Source organism: Aquarana catesbeiana, linkage group LG02, assembly GCF_042186555.1.
Source record: "Aquarana catesbeiana isolate 2022-GZ linkage group LG02, ASM4218655v1, whole genome shotgun sequence".
NCBI classification, from domain to species: domain Eukaryota; kingdom Metazoa; phylum Chordata; class Amphibia; order Anura; family Ranidae; genus Aquarana; species Aquarana catesbeiana.
The window spans coordinates 201,472,839-201,496,191 of NC_133325.1; the positions used below are offsets into that span (position 1 = coordinate 201,472,839).

At 43.6% G+C, this 23,353-nt stretch overlaps 1 protein-coding gene across 5 annotated transcripts in view; it reads left to right on the forward strand.

Annotated features, from left to right (window-relative positions):
* The window catches only part of EPSTI1 (epithelial stromal interaction 1), a 157,592-nt gene extending 135,047 nt beyond the window's left edge, over nt 1–22,545 (forward strand). The window contains exons 12-16 of one of the 5 annotated variants that reach the window (XM_073614190.1): nt 2,367–2,420; nt 3,271–3,363; nt 19,167–19,240; nt 21,383–21,461; nt 21,681–22,545. In XM_073614190.1, coding sequence (XP_073470291.1) covers nt 2,367–2,420; nt 3,271–3,363; nt 19,167–19,240; nt 21,383–21,461; nt 21,681–21,686 — 306 coding nt within the window. In that variant the 3' untranslated portion in view covers nt 21,687–22,545. Of the gene's footprint in view, nt 1–2,366; nt 2,421–3,270; nt 3,364–4,467; nt 4,621–19,166; nt 19,241–21,382; nt 21,462–21,680 lie in introns of those variants that run through there. The other 4 variants (XM_073614192.1, XM_073614191.1, XM_073614194.1 and 1 more) reach the window with 4 other exon arrangements.
* The last annotated feature ends 808 nt before the right edge of the window (nt 22,546–23,353 follow it).

The following is a 23,353-nucleotide window of genomic DNA, read 5'->3' on the forward strand; positions in this document are numbered from 1 at the left end:
TCAATTAACTGCCCTTTCCATATCTTATCTTTAACCTGAGCAGAAAGGTGATATCCGAGTGGCAAGATCTCGCAAGGTAATATTTCTTTAAGACATGATTCTGGAACTGAAGAATTAGTAATACTCAGTTCTGCTGGCAAAGTATTACTAGCATTCACATTAACCGCTGAAAAGGAAGTATTGCTGTTAACATTGGGCACATTATCAATTCTATTCCTGGATTCATTAGCCCATACATTAGCATAATTAATATTATCATTTATAGGCTAATTCTTCCTAGACTGACACTAGGCATATCTCTATGCATGTCACTCGGTGTGGAAACCGCCGCCTCTTCAGCCATCCCAGTGGATGCTGTTACATTAGCCCGCCTACCTCTGGTTCTGGGCGGCGATGGAGATAGTGTTCTCCTACTCCTCTTCTCTCTTTGGTTGGCTCTTCTTGTCACCGCACTTGTAGCTGCCTCTTCCGGTGGCACCATACTGGGTTCTTGTACTGAGGGGGGGGGGGTGAGGCCGCATTGGCGGGTAGCGCTGGTTCTGCTGGTGGAGTCACAGGTCTGACTCTCCTGTTAATGCTGCTTGGCACCTCTGCAGCTACATGTCCATATTCTCCTTGCGCCCATTCCCGCCGCTCAGCATCCTCTTCACTCAGCTCCACTCACCTTCTCAGCCATTCTTCTCCCCCGCTGTCCCTGGCCCGCTCCAACACCCGGCGCATGAGGGTCTTCATGGTCAGGTCAGCGGCAGCTCTAGTATTATAGCTCTTTTGAGCTTAGCTTGTTGCTGACTCTGACTAACTGTGAGGTATTTCCCGCGGGGGGCGCCTTATATAGATGAGCCCCCCTTTCAGAATGTTCCCATTGGTCATGTTACCCTCTGGAACATTCCACTGTGGTCATGTGAAATTCCCCAATATTCTCCAATGTCACATGACCCAGATTTTCCCGCCTGACATTCAAATCGTTTTTCTTAGTGACCATGACACTTTTTTTTTTTTTTAATTATAAACATTACACAGCTGTACGGGGGGCGGCCACATATCCATGCTGTTCGGGCCCAATTACTTTAGCCCTCTCAGTCCATGATGTTAAATGCTCTTAAATACTACAGCATGAAAAAGGCAAACATTATGTCAAAGAGTGTCAGACAAAACTAACCTGATGCAACATGCTGTTTGCTTCAAATTTTGATCATATTTACAGAAAACCGTAGTCATAAGGGCTATTCAAAAAGCTTTTCGCCAGTCTCCAGCCTAATGATTAATTCACTGTTCTGACCCTAGTAATGTTTAATAAAAGCCAAAAATATTGCAGACAACTAAAGGAAGAAGAAAGAAAATTGCAACAAATGAAGGAATAGCATTGCAGAATGGCATTTCCATGTAATGCCGCTTTTCGTAAACATACATTCTTCATTTACCATACCAGTGGTGCTCTGTCATATGATGAAAGGCATAATATATAGATGTACATTTTTCAAATTCATATTAGGTTTACCATAGGAACCATGGCCATTCTTAACTTATTATTGTATTTGTATTGAAGCTGCAAAAAGCATGTACATTATATTTTTTTTATTTTGAATAGATTAGGATGGAATTAAAACCTATGCCATTTTTCCATGGCAGTTTGTGTTCCTATTAGGCAGATTCACTTTCTCTATTTGTCCTGGTGGCCATTATCACAGAGAGAGTGATTTGAAATCCAAAATTTTACAGTTGTCACTGTTACAAGAGGTGAGGATGACTCTTCTGATGTTCTAGTAACAACTGTCTAAAATAGGGAATTCCTATCTCTTTGTAGAGATGACTTCTCACTTCCTGGTATTTCTCTAGGACAGAAAGTTAAAGGAAATCTTCCCCACCGGACGCAGGCAGGAAAAAATAAACTGATAGCGGTTTTACCTTACCTGCTTTATTCAAAAGCTTTGGCTATACCTACACATTGTCGTGATCTTGCCCGAGCCTGGACCGGCTCTATGAAGTAAACGGGTCACAGGAGTGCAGAACGAACTGCACTTATGTGATCCAAAGGGGAAGTACAGCAAAGGAAGCTTTGGCTGTACTTCTCCTTTAACTTTTAGCCCTTAGCCTAACCCTAAAGCTACACTTACACTGGCAAATAAGGCCAGTGCGAATTGTAGCAGCAGAAATATTTTGTTTACACTGCGGATGAGAGCGGGTAGGTGCAGCTGCCTATCCCGTTCACTATAATGACAGGTCGCCAGCAGCTGCAGCTATTCTCGGCTCTCTGCACAGCCAGTGAATATTTGCGGGGTTGTTACCTGTTTGCAAAAAGTAAAAATCACATCTGTGTGCAGCAAATGACTTGTAAGTACTGTAAGTGTGTCATTTTTTCCCCCCAGAAAATAGAGGAAGAGAGCAGGAGACAGCAGGTGGAAAAGACAGAACCTTGTCAGGTAGGGCCAGACACTAATGTAAATGTGTTCTAAAATCAAAGGGGTTACATGGTATACTTACCTGCTCTGTGCAGTGGTTTTGCACAGAGCAGCCCGGATTCTCTTTTTGGGTCCCTCTTCGGTGCTCCTGTACCCTCCCTCCTGTTGAGTACCCCCACAGCAAGCAGCTTGCTATGGGGGCACTCAAGCTGAGCCACAGCTCCCTGTGTTCATTCAGACACAGGGCTGCTGCCCGGCCCGCCCCCTTTCTCTCCTCATTGGCTGACTGACTTTGGTTGACAGCAGCGGGAGCCAATGGCGCTACTGTCTCAGCCAATGAGGAGGGGAGTCGAGACAATCCTACAACATCGCTTGATCTAGATGGGGCTCAGGTAAGTATTAGGAGGGGTGAGAGGGCTGCTTCACACAGAGGGCTTTTTAAAAAATGCATTAAAAAACCTTCCGACTTTACAATCACTTTTTATCAGTTAACATTCAGTTGCTAAGTGAATTTTCTCTAATCCTTAACCACTTCACACAAAACAACGTACCTGTATGTCAGTACTTTGACCCTAAATACCGGGGTCATGGCAGCAGCGGCGTACGTTTTCTGCCAGGTCACTTTTGCTGCCAGGTCACTTTTATTGGTGGCGGGAGAGTTGCTGTCCCATAGCCACAACAAGAAATGAGAGAAAATTTCTCTAAGGTGAGGCACACAGACAGCAATAAAAACCTGACAGGTATTCAAATCTCTCTACATTCCATCTAAAACTAAAAAAAAATTTTAAAAATTTCCCTTAAGTCACAAAACCTTTCAAGAATCATGTCCATTAGTATTTCAGTGTTCTGACCCAAGTAATGCTCATTACAGGCAAGTAAGCAGTCTTACAGATCTTACAAGCAACAGCTGAAGGAGGAAGAAGAAAGAAAACTGCAGGAGATGAAGGAAGAACAGCGCAGAAAGGTATTTATATAGAATGCTGTTACCTGGGCCATGCATGGAGGCATTAAAGTGATTGTAAGGGTTCGTTTGTTTTTTTTTGTTTTTTTTAAAGAACAAACATATCATACTTACCTCCACTGTGCAGCTCGTTTTGCACAGAGTGACCCCGAACCTCGTCTTCTGGGGGCCCCCGGTGGCTCTCGCGGCTCCTCCCCACATCAGATAACCCCCTAGGAGAAGCACTCTCGTGAGGGGGTTACCTTGCGGGCGCGCTCCCGAGTCCAGCATTCGGCGTCCATAGCCGCCAAAATGTATGACTCGGCCCCGCCCCCGACGCCTGCATCATTGGATTTGATTGACAGCAGCAGGAGCCAATGGCTGCGCTGCTATCAATCTATCCAATCAAGAGCTGAGAACCCTGGGCAGAGAGACAGCGCATCCCCGCTGGGTCAAGTTCCAGGGCTCAGGTAAATAAACCGGGGGGGGGGCTGGGGGGCCGGTCACTGCCAGGTGTTTTTTCACCTTAATGCATAGGATGCATTAAGGTGAAAATACATGGAGGTTTACAACCCCTTTATCCCAATCCAATTACATATGGCACTTTAAAGGAGCTGTTGTCAGCTTTACATTTTCTGCATGTGTAGCCCTCTTTTGGGGTGGGGTTGTGACAAATGGCCCTCCCCAAACAGGATTTTGCATTAAACCTGTAGGTAAATAAGAGAACCAGAACCTTTGCTAATAAAGTTGTCAGTGCCTCCACCCAGGACAGGGCCTCTGTGAACAGAGGGGATTCCCATCCTGGGAAATTAATCAGTAACATAACCAAAGTAATTGGGAGCAGAGGAACTACTGCAAATAGCATATATTGTTTACCATAAGTATATAGAAGCACACCAGTATGAAAATACAAGATTTAATATAAGAATAGGTTAATAATAGTGTATACACCCAATGTACAAACAGGTATTATCAGCAAAGGTAACACCAAGAGTCCTGGGGGAATTGTACTCATATACACTGATTTATAAAGTTATTAATAAACATACCTCCAGATGAATGTTGCAGCAAAATTCAGTTCTAGGGCCCCTGAGCATAATTGCAATGTGGCATCTGTCATTGTTTCAGAGACCTGAAGACAAGATCGGGGTTGATGGGGAGTTACTTCAACTGTTGTCCAACCAGCCTGGAATGCAGATTCTCACCCGCAGAAACCGTGGTGTGGCAAAACAAGTCAGCCTTTCTACCCTGTGGCTTAGTCCTTAGTTGTTTTCAATTTGTCATGCAACCAGACCTCTAACTACCAGAAGTGGCCATTGGATATCTAACCTGGCTCTAGCCTATACTGGCTATTGTGCCCTAAACTAAAACTAACTATAGAATCCCAGACCAGAAGGAACAGCATAAACAAAAATAACAGGAACTGTAAACAAACTATATTGCAATAAACAGATTCACCTACTAATATACTAGAAGGTGGTCACTATACACATACAGTAGCATAGACCTATCTATCTGGCACTGTGCATGTGTGATAACAATGGTAGTACAGATAAGTCTGTCACAAGGATTTAGAAGCACACTTTAGAAGCTATGGGGTGCTGCAGTTAAACTATTAGAACATAGGAATACTTGCCTAATGGTCTTTGCTTCTGGTCTTGGTGAAACAGCAGCATCTATGTGTGTAAGGTCATGAGGTTCAGTTCTGTGTCTGCTTCCTTGAAACTGCCTTTTATATAAAATCACAGTCCTCTAAACAGGGTTTCTGACCCAACTAGCAGGAACAGGAAGTCCATGTCTGTAACTTACCAACTCTCTGGTAATTAGAAACAAAGCTTTTTACAAATACAGGGAAGTTGAAGGCAGCAGACCCTGACATGCATTTTCACTGCCTGGCTAAAATGGCACAGATACACTCACATACAGAAGGGAGACTGCTTCTGTGTGTGAGATTGGTTCACCTCCACACTGGCACCTGCACCTGGATCTCAGCTTGCCTTACTGAAGTATGATATATATGGCCTCTTTTGTTGACACCTGACCTTCACACATAGATAAACTTTTTAAACAACTAATTTCAAAACCAAAGAAAATAAAGTTGGCCCCACCGTTTGGGGCTATAACAGGCTCTACTGTTCTTGGAAATCCTTCCACCAAATTTTGGAGTGTGTCTCAAGCAATTTGTGCCCATCCATCCAAAAAAAATCATTAGTCAGTTATTGATTTTTAACAAGAAATCTGATTCACATATTAAGTGGTGTGCTGCCACTGGGTGCAAGGGGTACTGTATGGCACAACAGTACCTATACTAATAGGGCACTTTCACACACGGGGGCGTCGGCGGTAAAGCGCCGCTAGTTTTAGCGGCGATTTACTGTCATTTTAGAGGCGCTTTTCGGCCGCTAGCAGGGCACTTTTAACCCCGCTAGTGGCCGAATAAAGGGTTAAAAGCTTCGTCGGCGCTGCCTATTGATTTCTATGGGCATGGCACTTTAAGAGGGGTGTATACACCCCTCCTAAAGTGCTGCAAAGATGCTGCTTGCAGGACTTTTTTTTAACGTCCCGCAAGCGCACCGCTCCAGTGTGAAAGGCCTCGGGCTTTCACACTGGAGTGACAGGAGAGGCACTTTACAGGCGCTATTTTTAGTGCTATAGCGCCTGTAAAGCACCTCAGTGTGAAAGTAGCCTTAGAACTGCAGTGGCGCTTCTGCCCACCTGACAGCAGCAGTTCAGAGCCAAGGGGAGGCCAGTCACATCACACAGCCAAGGTGAGATCCTCCCCTTACCCTGATGGGGGAAATCTGTACTTAAGGAGGGTCTACACTTGGGGGGGAAACTGAGGAGGGGTTAGACTAAGGGGTGTGTCTGTACTAAGGGGGTGGGCTGGGGGGGCCTGGCATTTAGGGCTATGGGGGTAATATGTACTGTGGTGGATATTAGCTTGGGGGTAAAGGCACACTCTTCTGAATCCTGCACTCGGTGCATTATTCATTCCTGACTCCTGTACTCTGTTACGCACTTCTGAGCCCTGTACTCTGTGTTATCCTGTTGTACATTTCATACTCCTAACTACTGCACTCTGTATGCTGGGCTTTATATGACATAATCTTGACCAATGCACTCTAATGCCCCGTACACACGGTCGGATTTTCCGACCGAAAATGTGTGATAGGACCTTGTTGTCGGAAATTCCGACTGTGTGTGGGCTCCATCACACATTTTCCATCGGATTTTCCGACACACAGTTTGAGAGCAGGATATAAAATTTTCCGACAACAAATTCCGATCTCTGTGTACACAAATCCGATGCACAAAGTGCCACGCATGCTCAGAATAAATAAAGAGATGAAAGCTATTGGCCACTGCCCCGTTTATAGTCCCGACGTACGTGTTTTACGTCACCGCGTTTAGAACGATCTGATTTTCCGACAACTTTGTGTGACTGTGTGTGTGCAAGACAAGTTTGAGCCAACATCCGTAGGAAAAAATCCATGGATTTTGTTGTCGGAATGTCCGAACAAAGTCCGACCGCGTGTACGGGGCATTAGTGTACTAAATACTCCTAAAGTTCTTCATTAAGGTAGGCTGCTTATGTAGAAAAGCATATGTCATGGAGCTTTTGCTTGTGGCACAGTCAATAAAGCTTATTTTGTGTGTACAAGGACTGGCATATGTGTGCCCTAGACCTTTTAAGTAGGGATGGGCCGAACACCCTCCGGTTCGGTTCGCATCCAGAACATGCGAATGGACCGAAAGTGTGCGCGAACATTCGAACACCGTTAAAGTCTATGGGACTCGAACGTGAGAAATCAAAAGTGCTAATTTTAAAGGCTAATATGCAAGTTATTGTCCTAAAAAGGGTTTGGGGACCTGGGTCCTGCCCCAGGGGACATGTATCAATGGAAAAAGTTTAAAAAATGGACGTTTTTTCGGGAGCAGTGATTTTAATGAGGCTTAAAGTGAAAAAATAAAAGTGAAATATTCCTTTAAATATCGTACCTGGGGGGGGGGGGGGGTGTCAATAGTATGCCTGTAAAGCGGCGCATGTTTCCCTTGCTTAGAACAATCCCTGCACAAAATGACATTTCTAAAGGAATAAAAGTCATTTAAAACTGCTTGAGGCTTTAATGTAATGTCGGGTCCCGGCAATATGGATGAAAATCAGTGAGAGAAACGGCATGGGTACCCCCCTAGCCCATTACCAGGCCCTTTGGGTCTTGTATGGATATTAAGGGGAACCCCGCCCCCAAATTAAAAAAAGAAAAGGCCGTTGGGCCCCCAGGACATATATACTCTGAACAGCAGTATGCAGGCGGTGAAAATAAGACAGGGACTGTAGGTTTGTTCTTATGTAGAATCTGTTTGTAATTTGGAACAGGTACATTTTGTAAGTGTAGCTCCAGCCAAAAAATCTATTTTAAAGCTTTTTGGAAAACCTAGGGAAGGGTTATCACCCCTGTAACATTTGTTTTGCTGTCTGTGCCCCTGTTCAGAAGATTTCACCTCACTTTCTGTCCCAATAAAAGTTGGATTTTGAAAATTTTGGGTTTCTAATGCCCCGTACACACGGTCGGACTTTGTTCGGACATTCCGACAACAAAATCCTAGGACTTTTTCCGACGGATGTTGGCTCAAACTTGTTTTGTCTACACACGGTCGCACAAAGTTGTCGGAAAATCCGATCGTTCTGAACGCGGTGACGTAAAACACGTACGTCGGGACTATAAACGGGGCAGTGGCCAATAGCTTTCATCTCTTTATTTATTCTGAGCATGCGTGGCACTTTGTCCGTCGGATTTGTGTACACACGATCGGAATTTCCGACAACGGATTTTGTTGTCGGAAAATTTTATCTCCTGCTCTCCAACTTTGTGTGTCGGAAAATCCGATGGAAAATGTCCGATGGAGCCCACACACGGTCGGAATTTCCGACAACACGCTCCGATCGGACATTTTCCATCGGAAAATCCGACCGTGTGTACGGGGCATAGGGGAAACAAGGATTGGTAATAAATCAGTGGAGGAGACGCCTGTTTCCCATATTAACTCTTACAGGAGACAATTTCCCTTCCTAGAGGTAGATTTCCTCTCACTTCCTGTTGTCTCCCTCCGTTTGTAAGTAGGGGTCGTTTGTAAGTTGGATTTTTGAAAATAGGGGACCGCCTGTATATACTATACGGCCTGCCCTATACACTCTGCGGAAAATTGGGTCTTAGGTGTTGGTGGTACCAGAACACTGTAAGCCCTCACAGTTACTCTTGCTGGGCGCTGGAACGGGCCCTGCTGTGAAATATTATATCAAGAACTGTAATTACATGCCCCTGTTAAACAGGGGCAGAAAAACTGGGCTTTAGGCGGTGGTGGTGGTGGCACAACACTGTAAAGCCTCACAGATCCTTTTGTTGAGCGCAGGAACAGGCGCTGCTGTGAAATATTAGATCAAAAATTGTAATTACACGCAACTGTTAAACAGGGGCAGAAAAATTGGGCCCTAGGCAGTGGTGGTGGTGCCACAACACTGCAACCCCTCACAGATACACTTGTTGAGCGCAGGAACGGGCCCTGCTGCAAAATATTACAGCAAAAATTGTAATTACATGTCCCTGTTAAACAGGGGCAGAAAAATTGGGCCTTAGCCACTGGTGGAGATGCCACAACACTGCAACCCCTCACAGATACTCTTGCTGAGCGCCGGAATGAGCCCTGCTGCTAAATATTACAGCAAGAATTATAATTACATGCCCCTGTTAAACAGGGGCAGAAAAATTGGGCCTTAGGCAGTAGTGGTGGTGCCACAACACTGCAACCCCTCATATACTCTAGTTGAGCGCAGGAACGAGCCCTGCTGCAAAATATTACAGCAAAAATTGTAACTTCACGCCCCTGTTAAACAGGGGCAGAAAAATTGGGCCTTAGCCACTGGTGGTGGTGCCCAGAACCAAAAATGTTCTTAGAAGCTATCAACATGAACATTGAGGAGGAATAGGATAGTCACTCAGCATAACAGGATAGTCAATCAGCATCAGCATAGGCAGTCTTCAAGGGATATCACATTCATAAAAAACTTACATCAGCATCAGGTGCTTGGTAGCTGGTGATCCAAGACTGATTCATTTTTATGAAGGTGAGCCGATCAACCGAGTCGGACAGGCGCACTCTGTGATCAGTTACAAAGCCTCCAGCAGCACTGAATGTGCATTCCGAAAGAACGCTGGATGCACGACAGGCCAGTAGCTCAATTTTATACTGTGCAAGCTCTGGCCAGTGATCCATCCTCAAGACCCTGTAACCTAGTGGATTTTCATTTGGAAAGGTCTCCAAGTCTGATCTTGCCCCTAGGTATTTCTGCACCATGTACAACAGACGCTGGCGATGGTTGCTGTAACCGATCAGACCTTGGGGCTGCGGACTAAAAAATTGTCTGAACGCATCGGTCAGACAGCCACCTTCTCCACCGCTCCTTCTGTGACTGACCGAAGCCTCAGCAACACGTGGTCCATGAGGACCAGGAAACTGTAACCTCCCAGGCTCTGGAAACGCATTGCACAAACCTTTCTGCAAGGCCTCCCGAAGATGTTTCATCTTTTGCTCCCTCTGCGATGGCTGGATAAGTTCCGCCACCTTACCCTTGTAACGTGGATCAAGAAGGGTTTCCAGCCAGTACTGATCCCTCTCCTTGATACCACGAATCCGAGTGTCCTTTCGCAATCTTTGCAGGATCAGGGAGGCCATGCAGTGTAGATTTGCTGAGGCATTCGGTCCAGAGTCCTCTGGGTCACTAAGGACGACCTGATCCGCAGCCACCTCCTGCCAGCCATGTACATGGGTTTCTGGGGCCTGAAAACGATCCCTTGAAGACTGCTGCTGATGCGGAGTGCCAGGCTCCATCTCCTTGCTGACACAATCCTCCTCCTCCTCTTTCTGTGTGATAGGCGGGCCTGCAGGAATACTGTCTGGATAAAGGGGGCCTTGAGAGGTAAGGAAGTCCTCCTCTTCCTCCCTCTGTTCTGCCTCAAGTGCCCTGTCCATTATTCCACGCAGCGTGTGCTCCAACAGCTAGACAAGAGGGACAGTATCAGTGATGCATGCACTGTCACTGCTCACCATCCTCGTGGCCTCCTCATGACAGCACAGTGCATGCATCCTTGATCATGAGCCACTGGTGTGGTAAAAAAAAGCCAAGCTCCCCTGACCCTCTCCTGGTGCCATACTCGCACAGGTAGTCATTGATGGTCCTCTGCTGCATGTGCAGCCACTGCAGCATTGCTAACGTTGAGCTCCACCTGGTGGGCATGTCAGATGAGGCAGTTCTTGGGCAGGTTGCATTCCTTTTGGAGGTCAGCTAGCTGAGCACTGGCATTATATGACCGGCGGAAATGCCCACAGACTTTCCTGGCCTGCCTCAGGAGATCCTGTAAGCCCGAGTACCTGCACAAGAACTGCTGCACCACCAAATTAAGGACGTGAGCCAAACAGGGAACATGGGTGAAATGTCCCTGTCGAAGGGCGGAGAGGAGGTTGGTGACATTGTCGCAAACCACCATTCCTGGCTGAAGCTGGCGTGGCGTCAAACACCTCTGAGCCTACCCCAGCAGAGCTACCAGAATCTCTGCCCCAGTGTGGCTCCTGTCCCCTAAGCAGACCAACTCAAGCACCACATGACATCTTTTTGCCTAAGTGCTTGCGTAGCCCCTAGAACGCCTACGGAGCTCCGCTGGTTCCGAGGACAAATCTGCACAGGAAGAGGCTATAAAGGAAGAAGAGGAGGAGGGGGTGGAGGAGAGAGGTGTGGCAGAATCACCACTACCAGCATTTTGGAGGCATGGTGGCGGAACAAACTCCAACAATACTGCACCCTGTCCTGCATCCTTCCCAGCTGCCAGCAGGGTTACCCAGTGCGCCGTGAAAGAAAGGTAACATCCCCGTCCATGCCTGCTGGACCATGAGTCAGCAGTAATATGCACCTTACCGCTGACCACCCTGTCCAACAAGGCCAAGACACTGGATTTCCACATGTCGGTAAAAAGCCAGAATGGCCTTCTGAGAAAAAAATTGGCCTTTGGGAACCTGCCAATGAGGTAGCGCACATTCCACAAATTCTCGAAAGGGGGCAGAGTCTACCAGCTGAAAAGGTAGCAGTTGGAGTGCTAGCAATTTAGCCAAACTAGCATTCAGCCGCTGAGCATGTGGATGGCTGGGACCAAATTTCTTTCGACGGTTTAGCAACTGGGGTAGGGAAATGTGCCTGCTACAAACGGATGTTGGTGTACCGCTAGCAGATTGCCCGCAAGTGCTTGGGACACCTAATTCTACACCTTCATTCCTTTCAGTACAGGTCTCAGAGAGGACTGAAGTTATACTGGGGTTGGAGATCCCAGCTGATGAGGAGCAAGGAGAGGTCTGCCTTGTTCTTTGGTGTGGGTCTTTTAAGTACTGTTGCCAACGGACTGCATGGGAGCTCGACATATGTCTGGTCAAGCATGTGGTGCCCAAGCGGCTGCTGTTTTGGCCACGCTTGATACGCTTCAGACATATGTTGCAAACAGCAATGGTGCGATCTGCTGCACACGTCTCAAAAAAGGCCCACACCAAAGAACTTTTGGAAAAATGCACGGAGTCAGTAGCGCCCTGCGCATGCAGAGCTCTGCGGTGTGATGCAGTCGGTTGCCTGCCCTTAAGCTGGCCGCTGGAGGGCATCCTGCCTAGTTGGAGATGTGCCTCCTCCTCCTCCTCTCTTCTATCTGGCACCCACATAGAGTCAGTGACCTCATCATCCCCTCCCTCCTTGCCACTGGAGCAAACCTGGCAGTATGCTGCAGCTGGGTGAACATGACTGCCAGTTTCTTGTCCTTCTTGGGCACCCCCTCTCTCTGGGCTCACATTACTGCCTTCATGCTCAACCTGGGTACCATCATCAGAGCCTTCAAAACGCTGCGCATCCTCCAGCAGCATGTACCCTACACTGTGGTCGAGCAGTTCGGGGGATTCCTCAGGGCATGATGGTGGGGCTAGGGAAGGAGTGACTGATGACATTGAGCCGATGGAAGAGGCCGCTTTGGCAGCTGCAATGGCAAAGTACCCTGAGCCTGGGTGACAGAGGATGAGGAGGATGAGGATGGCTTGGTCATCCACTCTACCAACTCTTCTACATGTTGTGGCTCAACACAGCCAGCTGCCGAAAAAAAGGACAAGCATGCCCCACGGCCATGTGCTAAGGATGTACAGTGTCCACGACCAGCACTGTTGGCTGTAGACACAGAGCCTGCTTGCCCTCTTTTAGAGGCCTGTGAGCATGTGCCTCTCCTTGGTGGCCTTCCAGACATACTGTACAATTAGATTAGCAAAACAACACCTGAAGTTTACTAAAAACAGTACACCAGGAATGGCCTACAGTCAGGTATAGGCTTGGCTAGACATATATATATATATTTTATTTATTAATATATATATGAAATACACTGCAGCTAACTGAATCAACTGGCTGCCTGAAGTATATTAGATGTAGAAACAGTATAGCAGGAACGGTCTGCAGTGAGATCTAGCTAAACTGGATCAACTGCCTGCCTGAAGTAGATTAGAAACAGTACAGCATGAACGGTCTGCAGTGAGATCTAGCTAAACTGGATCAACTGCCTGCCTGAAGTAGATTAGAAATAGTACAGCAGGAACGGTCTGCAGTGAGATCTAGCTAACTGAATAAACTGCCTGCTCAAAGTAAATGAAATGACACTATCTATCTATCTATCTATCTATCTATCTATCTATCTATCTATCTATCTATCTATCTATCTATCTATCTATCTATCTATCTCTCTCTATAACGCCAGCAACATACTACACAGGGCCGATGTGCAGGCGGCCTTATATAGTGTGGGGCGTGTACTTAACCCCCTGAACCATAATTGGCCAAAGGCACCGTGCCTTTGGCCAATTATGGCTTTGTTTGCTTACGGCGCTGTGATTGGCCAAAGCATGCAGGTCATAGTGCATGCTTGGCCAATCATCAGCCAGCAAACCACTGCGATGACGCAGTGCATTATGGGCTGTGACGCACTACTCGAATTTGGCACGAGCGGCCCATAATATTCGATCTTTGGCAAATGATCGAACTGTCGATGTTCGAGTCGAACTCATGTTCGACTTGAACAGTCAGCCCATCCCTACTTTTAAGTCCCTCTCACTGTTAGTACAATTTGATCACATCCACAATAGGCGTTAAAGAATTATTTTCCCCAGATGCCAGATATACTAGGTACGCCACCAGGCATACCATTTTAATCCAAAGGTGTTCAGCAAGGTTGCAGTTAGGGCTTGATCTACAAGTACACAGAATTACCACCCCCCTCTCTTCCTTTTCCAAAGAAGATTGCACTCTAATGGCCCTATTACAATCACACAACCCGAGAACTTAGCAAAGAAAGACATAAATGTAATATTTTATTCGTGGGAGACACACAAAATGTATTATTTATGTGTTTTCCTATGAAACAAGCAACACAGCAGAAACTATGGTTATCTTAATTTTCTCGCAGCCATTAGTCTACCTAAATTCTGACCCGTGGGGTGTTTCTGACTTTGGTATACAACTACTTTGACATGTATATTGAAATTCTACCATAAATCCCCCAGCAGCTGACAAATAAAATTGATTAGTTTTGTTAGCTAACCTTTATTTCCCTAGCATTTATAAATCTGTCACTAAGGTGTTATTGCATTAACTTCTGTCAGCCGCTCAGATTTGCCATCGTTGTTCCACAAAGACACTACATTTTTTTCTCTACTTAATATTGCATTAAGCTTCTTCTCTGAGCATTTTTCCTGCTGCATCAATCATTCTGCTCTCTTGTGATGTATCTTTTATGTTTCCTTCAAACCATTTTTCTCTTATGCATTACCCTAATCATCACGCTGACTGGCTTCCACATTTGTTAAATCACCTTTTATTCTTGCCGGTGTTTCATCAACTTCTGATAATCCTCTGGCTATTTCCAGAGTCACATCAGGTTTTTAACTTCTGTTTTGAAAGAGTAATTAGACTTTTTCTTACAGTTTTAATATCATATCCTGAGATTTTAGTGTTGGTTATAGGCACATAATTTTTCCTCATTAATTCAGATGTAACTGCCTCTAATTTTATGTGAGTGAATAGAATAGAATAAAGAAATATATCTCCAAGTGCTGTCAGCTTCTTCATAGAGACACACTGTTCTCATCACTCCCTATTAAAATATACCTGCTGCATGCACTTGATGGAGGCAGATATTTTGCAAGTTAATACAATACACAAAAAGGAACAGACAGAGAACTATGGTTTTTAGATGGAGAGATCATCAAAGCTCCACAATTCCTCTGGTTTGCTTTATAGACTTTGCATAGAATCAGTACAAAAACTGTTGTAGGCATAAAGAGCAGTTATCTAGAGGTGCTTTGTATACCTAGATCCTCCCAAACCCACCCATCATGGCTGAATCCCGTTCTGACTGGCAAAGTTTTTGCATTTTCTAAAGCCAAAGCTGGCCCACCCCTTCGTATCTCCTGCACATCCTAATTTCTCAATGAAAAGTCTATCAAACTGATTGGCCAATAGAAATTTTTTTTCTTTTTTTTTTTTTTTTTTTTTTTTTTTTATCGAAAAGCCAGTGGCGTGCAAAACACACCTCAAAAACTTCCACCCGATGCCAAAAAAAAGTGCCCACACATAAAGAGTGAATCACAAAAACGTGCAACGGGTGTACAGAGTCCTCCACTAGGGAAGGACCTTACCCTGATCCCCCGGGGCGTTAGGCGCCAGACAGGGACTGAGGTACTCAGACAAAGGGTCCATCTGGCCGAGACCAGGCGGACCCCATTAACTGGAAGGACTGCCGAAGCAGACCAACCCAAGTACAGTGGGGCTCCCCCGAAGGGAGATCCCTCAAAGGAGAGGGAGAACCAAGCCAGAAGGCCTATGTCCACCCCCTCCCAAGACTTTCAGAGTAGGCCCGAGGACCCACACCCCACTCGCCACACAGTGACAAATCGTGTATACAATCACAAACAAAAAAAGACAAAAAAGTGACAAACAAGGGTAAAAGAAAGAGTGGGGAAGATAGTGAGATGGGAGAGTGAAAGTGGCCATTGTGCTATACAATGGCCGGCCCTCAGGCCAGACATAAAAATTTCCCCTGGTCCTGGCCAAAAGGCCAATAGAAATGTGTTATTTGAACTGGAGATAGCAGCAACCTCTGATAGTACCCGGGTGTATTTTGTCAGAACGTCCCCAGACTCAACTGTAATGGCAAGATTGTGGTGGTTACTGCTGTTATCTATAAGCTACATCTACCTTAAAGTATATTTCTCCATTTGTACATCCAGTGTCCACAGTGAAATTCCACCTATTTACCCTGCAAAGCCTAACCAGGCCTAGATTTGTAGTCGGATGTAAGTTCTTGAGGGCTGTTCAACTTCAGTTAATCCTGACTCATTAAAAAAATTGACAAGAGCTGAAATAGATCTTGTCTACATTAGACATGTACTGGGTCATATTATAATAAATAATAAATAATTATGGATGAGTAAATCAGGTAAATAGGCAAACCAGCAAATCACAAATATTTTCCTTTCACCATTCACCATTATGTACTCAACCTGTGAAGAACCACATGGATCCTGAATTGCACAATTCTTTGCATCTATCAAGTAGATATGATAGTGAACATTCAGGTGAATCAAACATTTCATCAAATCTCTTGTTTCTGTAAGATGGAACCAGGACAACCAGTGATTAATACATTTCAGCAAACTTTAAAATTCCATTTTAATTATATTTAATTTACTTCCTTTCATATACATAACTTTGTTGATCTTGCAGCAATAACAATGTCTCTTCCTTAATTATTAGATTTGCTTGCTATGTACTTTGTGCACATGTACAATTAAAAAAGTGGCATATACAAAACAAACAAGTCAATAAACCTATTTTCACTACAACACTCTATAACTATCCCAAATGCTACATTCTACAATAATTACTTTTTTTCTTGGTAAAATTAAAAAAAAATAAAATCCACTCATTTATTAGCTTTCTGATTCCCACATGCTGTTCTCCTAAAAGCTTTTTTTCCCTTTCTCTTCATCAAGTTCATCGGGTGTCACGACAAAAGCCATTCTGCGTACATACAGAAAGGGCTGCTAGAAAAAGTCACAAAACTAATGCAAGTATTAGCCTTTCTGTTGACCTTTTGCTGGAGCTGGGCGGTCGATACTCTGACAATGTGACTTGTAGTGTTGAAATAATTGCTTAGAGGTGTGCTGTAACTGAAGTATTTTCTAGCACAGCTTTTGGATGGGAGCATGTTTATTTTAGTTTCAAGAAACCATATAAAAAAATAAACACCGATACTGCAACTGTTCATGTGTGCATACCAAAAAAAGGCTTTTTTTTAATTTAATTTTATTTTTTTAAAGGCTTCTTAAGACATTTCATTCCTGCTGTCTCCCCATGATAACACAAAGACCAACCTAAAAAGGGTTACATATTACTAATCTTTCTCTAAAATATGCTTATCATCTACATTGCTTTCATTACATCTGCCAGCTTTGGTAAGCAATTGGTTTTGTCATTTTGATTACTTTCAAATATTTAGTTGAAAAGGCATTCATTATAAAGTAGAGAAAAAGATCCCCTTCAAACTAAAATAGAATACCTCCATGAAAAACCTGTCTCCTGTGCATCCTTGCTCTCTGTATGGAAACAGTGGTCTCTGCAGAGTTATAACACACCCCTCCTGAGTTACAGAGCATTCCAATCAGAAAAGTTCATACTTATACTCTAGCTCTGACTCAGCAGAGGGTTACATAGGTATATGGATAGTCAAGTTGAAAAGAGACACAAGTCCGCATTCACCCCCAATTCCCAAAAAGTTGGGACACTGTGTAAAATCTACATAAAAACAGAGAGCAATTATTTACAAATCTTTTAAATCCACATTTTATTCACAATAGAAAATAGAACACATATCAAGTGTTTAAATTCCGAGAATGTACCATTTTAAGAAAATAAATACAGTTGTGCTCATAAGTTTACATACCCTGGCAGCATTTATGATTTCTTGGCCATTTTTCAGAGAATAGGAATAATAACACAAAAACATTTCTTTCACTCATGGTTAGTGTTTGGTTGAAGCCATTTATTATCAATCAACTGTGTTTATTCTTTTTAAATCATAATGACAACAGAAACTAACCAAATGACCCTGATCAAAAATTTACATACCCCAGTTCTTATTCTTACATGTAGCTGGGGGGGGGGGTGCTTAAACAGACCAGGATCATGCTTGTGTTACATTTCTGAAGTTTAATCCATAGAAATGCAAAACTGATCATTGTTATCTCTCACTCACCAACAATTGGTCAGTATGCTTGGAAACTCTGGATTCATGAGTTGACGCCGTAAAGATACTACCTAACTCCCTTGTTATCTCTCGCCTTGACTATTGCAAATCCATCCTTGTTCCCCTACCTATACACAGGCTACTCCCCTCCCCTTTAGTCTGTCATGAATGCTGCTGCAAGACCTTTCCATTTTCCCAGCCATTTAGGGTCTGCCACCTCACTCTGTCAATCCCCCCACTGTCTTCCACATGTCAAACACATTCAAAATACTAACAAAAACAACAAACAAAACCATCCACCACACTGCCTCCAACTACATCACTAACCTTGTCTTAAAATATCACTCAAATCCTGCTCTTCACTTCTCCCAAGACCTCCTGCCCTCTAGCTCCCTCATCATCTCTGTCTTCAGGACTTCTCCAAAGCCTTTCCCATCCTCTGGAACTTCCTACACTGATCGGTATGACTACCTCTCATTATGTCCACCTTTAGATGATCCCTAAAACGTATCTCTTTAGGGAAGCCTATCCCACCACCACCTAAAAACTGGGGTGTTTGCTTTCTCCATCAACTCATCTCTGACAGTTAAAACATCAATTGCACCTCCCTTTTACATTGTAAGCTCCCACAAGCAGGGCCCTCCTAACCCTTCTGTATTGTATTATATTGTAGCTTTACTGTTTCACTTTAATTTGTAAGGTGCTGCACAAGTTGTTGGCAATATATAAATCCTGTATAATAATTTAAAAGCATGAAAAAAAACTCAGTTTAAAAAAATAAATCAAATGTATAAATTCAGAAAATCTCATACACTTTGAGAACAAGTAGTTTGACCGTGAAGTTGCAGATACTAGTAACAATATTCCTTAATAATATATTTTACAAAGTGGGCAGATTTGGAATGGGTTACATTAGATTACACATAACCTTCACCCTATCTACAATATGATACAGCCATGAAAACAGGGAATACTCAGCCTACCCAAATGACTGTTAATTATGAGTTAATTATCATTTAAACCTAAATTGAGGAAAAAGTAGCAGATGCCTGCATAATTTTCCCAAATTCAAAGGCTGTTAAGAGCAGCAGCTCTAATTCTGATCCACTTACTTTACTCTAGTTGAAAATTAAAGACTGACTTCTTGCTATGGAACTACATCTTAATTGTTTAACGACTGGCAGAAAACATGTATTTGTCCCAACCTCTACTGTCACCATTGAGTTACAAGCAATTTCCAGTACGTTACACAAATTCACATGGCTGTTTTCAAATGTAATAACCTTGATGCATCTTTAGTGTCATAGTTTATTATATAAACCTAATGATGCATTCCCTATTCCATTAAAAGGAATGTGTCAGTATCCATCGTACAAACCAAGGATTGATGAAAACAATTTGATTGCCTTATGTTGTATGCACATACAGAAAATTTTTTTTTTTTCCTCTTTGTAGAGCGAGTTGTTAGAAGTGAAGAAAGCAGAGGAAGAAAAGGAAAGAAAACTGTCTCAACATGAAGAACGTAGAAGGTACGTCTCACTAAACAGAAGAAAAGATTATTCAAAATATACACGAAGAGTGAAAAAATATATTGTATACCTTGAAGTAGTTACTTTAGCCTTACACCAAGACATATTCTAAAAGTGTATCTAAAGCTGAAACTATTTTTGTTTTGGATACAGTGGTAAGGAATTGGAACACCTGTCAGGTTTTTCTTGCTGTGCCCCCGAGATTTATCCTCTCTATTTGTCCTGGTGAATGTTGTCACAGTGTCTAAATGTGATGGGAAAATCAAGAATAGAGGGGAGATTTTCACTCCCTACCGTGTCCCCAGGACAAGAAGTGGAGGAAATCTCCATAATAGGACATTGATTACCAAAAACCAAATCCTTAACAGGGTTTTTGACATTCTTTCCCAATCCAATCAAGGTTTTGGCTTTATATACTGTAGCACCCTCTAGTGTCAGAGTAGGTAAAACATATTCTTACTCATGTTTAAACCCTGTGAGTCTGTAATTGGGACGGGGTTGCTAGAGTTCAGGGCAGCATGATTCATACAGACAGCTCTCTGGTGCCTCCCCCTAGTACTAGAAAGTTGGAGAACATTCTGGAAACAAGGGGGCGGTGGTTGCGGGCTGTTCTGCATATTTAGGGGCTCTTAGCCAATTCCCAGGAGGTGGGCCTGGCAGGGGAATAAGTGAGCCCTTAAATTGGAATGAGTCATGCTGGCAGGGGAGTCAGGTGGAAGATGAAGATGCAGTGCTGAGGAGACTGTCTGAGGCCCTTAAGGCACATCCTCTAGTCTGGGGAGGTGCTCTGCCTTGGGCCAGGGCTCTGCAGCTGGCCTGGGAGGATCCTGACAACAGGAGAAGCTTGGAAGGAGTCCTTCCTAAAGAGGCAGCAGAAGCAAGGAGGACAGTGTGAGTACTACAACATGGTGCAGGGATTTACAAGGGGAGAGACTGCCACATGTAGCAGGTCTCTTTTGAAGTCAGCAGTGTGCTGACTTCAAACCTTGTCCTGGGAGATTGCCAGAGAGTCAGTTGGGTATGCTGGTGAAAAGATTCAGTCCGGTGGACTGGTGAATAGAATCTGACAGATGAGCTGGTGAAGAGGCAGCCAGGTGGGCTAGCATTTCCTGTGGGGGTAGAGCTGGGACCAGTGTCTACAGGGGAGTTGAAGGTACTCCAAGATGCAGTTCACAACACATTGTGCTACTTTGGACTGAGAGTTCCTAGCCCGTAAGGGGCTGTTGCTGATATAAGAGACTATTAGCTGTACAGAGGAATCCATTGGAGCTGTACAGAGGATCAGTGGGGGCTGTATATAGGGAGGACGTTGTCCCTGGTTTTGTCACTATTAAGTTGGGCATCCTACAATTCCTATTCCCATCCAAATTAATACCCTCTAATAAAAAACACAAAACAAAGCTCAAGGATTGTCACTGTTTCTGTATGAAAGCTGAAAATGTTATGTGCCTGGCTGTGCAGCAGTGGGGAACCCTGTCACCTGCAACTCCTACCGGGGTAGTACCACACATACTTAAAGGATAAGTTCACCATTAGGGACATGTTGTATGTTACACCCCTATTTAGGTATGGGCAGAAAGCTGGAGAAAGAGTGTGCAGAGGCCTGATATTGCGCTTGTGATCCACCGATAATAGGTGAAATCCTTTACAGGCTCCTGTGGAAAAAAATATTGAAAACATATGTTTTCCTGCAAAAACATATGCATTTATCATTTTTTCCTAAAGGTGAACTTAGCCTTTAAATGCCTTGTCCCTTAGGTACCTGCTTCTAACACCTTGCATAAATTAAGCTTGAATATGCATCGCTTTCAGTGAATTATGCTCAGATGTGGTCAGTCAGTGGGTGTTGCTGTGAGTTGTAATAGTTAAAATATGGTCAGTTTAGTCCACATTTTTATTCAAATCTGGGAAAACAGTTATGTCATCAATATTCCTATTTTCTTGTGCAGAACGCATCTCCTCTACTACCAGAATATATTTAAAACCCATTTAAATCTGTCTCACATTCACCACTGTATACATAGCTATCTCAGCATATATGACTGTTACATTTTGATAGTACTGTCACAGCAAGTAAAAGCATGTGTTTAGCATCGCAAAACAATTATTTAATGACTAACTGCATGTTCTTGTTTTTTACAGAGTAAACAATGCTTTTCTGGATAAACTCCAAAGACTTAACACTAAAAAAGAAGAATTTTCTGGGGAGTCAAACACATGGGTGAGTATATATCATTATATCATTAGCGGTGCTAGTTACACTTTTTTAAATATTGTTTTGTTTAGTACAAAATACTGTAGCTGTCATTTGATAGGTCACGGTGATTATTTATACCCTCAGAGAGTAAAGTATTAATAAGGATTCTAGGTAAAACTCGTACAAGTGAACAGTGATATGTGACGTAGACATTAATTACATAATTCTTTCTTTTCCTTTCAGGCTTAAAGTTCACTTGTGGAGAAATCAAGCTACAGCCAAGTGTAATTAAATTCTCAACAAATAACCTTCAGAGATCCGGAGCTGTTGACATGAGACACTTCAATTAAATAAAAACATTGAGTTTTGTGATTTACTTCTTATGCAGCCTAATCGTGTTTCCATTTACTTAATTTAAAGGTGGCAATGCAGACCCATGCTCATACAGGGGATAGTTATTGGTAGAGAAATTCTAAGGCTAGGCTTCATTTGTGTGTGCATGTGTCCTACAAATGTCAGCCTGCCAATGGTAAGCAATAAAGTACTAATTAAGATACAAATTCAGGTGCCGGGTGGTGGGAGGATATAAGGGACGACGGTGTTCTATACATACTGCCAGACCACCAGGTTACCTGGATGCTAGAACTAACTCACCACGCGGGCTTAGTGGATGAAACCCCTTCTATTTATTTGGGCACACATTTGGATGACCGCGTCCAGTTTTGATGGATTTGAGGATACCTAGAGGCTCTCTGATCTATTACTCCTACAACTATAGTCTGATTTGCCCCCAATCCCTGATATCATTTGGATGGATTACATATTGTAAACTGATAGTGGGCTTGCACAAGTGATCTATCGTGGTTGACTCCACATTTTGGAGGAGGGTTTCCCTCGAGTGCTGCATGGTTTTCATAAGCCCCGATGAAGCAAAAGTTGGTGAAATGCATCAGTGCCTGAAGACCCATTGCATCAGCATTCATCCTTGGTGTATAAAAAATACACAGTGAATCCTATTAGCACTATTATTGTTTTTAAATACTTGAGACATACATATTTGTATGTATTCTTTCTATCTCTGTTATAAATAAATAAATTGTATGATAAATTGTCTGCTCCTTGTGTGACCTGTATAGTCTGAAATCTCTTTGCTTGGTTTCCACATATATACATGATGATGGCCCTGAATGTCACAATAATATATTGATACTAATTCATACTCATACTCTGTAGCCTCCCCGGCGGTTTTCCCGAGTGTGGCTCGTGGTTAAAATTCAGTACCATTAGCGGTAACCCCGAGCCACACTCCGGATCGCATTGCAGGATCCTGGGGCAGCGTTACTTACCTTGTCCCCGGGATCCTGCGATGTCACCCGCAGTGTCCGAGGGCTCCGTCCTCCTCCGAAGCCTCTCCGTGCCAGGCTCCGTTCCCTGCGAGCGGCGTGACGCACGGGGGCGGAGCCTGGCGGCAAATAAAAAAAAAAGTAAAAATCATAACACATACAGTACTGTAATCTTACAGATTACAGTACTGTATGAAATGATTTCACATCCCTTTTGTCCCCAGTGCTTTGGCCCATGCCCTGCATGCAGTTTTACATGATATATACTGTTCTTTCTACCTGGAAACTGGAGATTGTCCATAGCAACCAAAAAGTGTCCCTTTACGTCAAAAGTGGCTTTAGACCAGCTAGAAAACAGCGATAGTAAATTAGAACACTTGCAGAATTGAGCGATAGTGAATTGTGGGGAAATTTATTTTATTACTATTTTTTTTTATTATTTATTTTTATTTATTATATTATAATTTATGTTTTTGTGTTTCAAACTTTATCATACCCGGGATATCTACTAGACTCTGGTTTGGACAGATTTAAGTGTGTTATTATTAAGATTTACAGACCTACATTATAAAA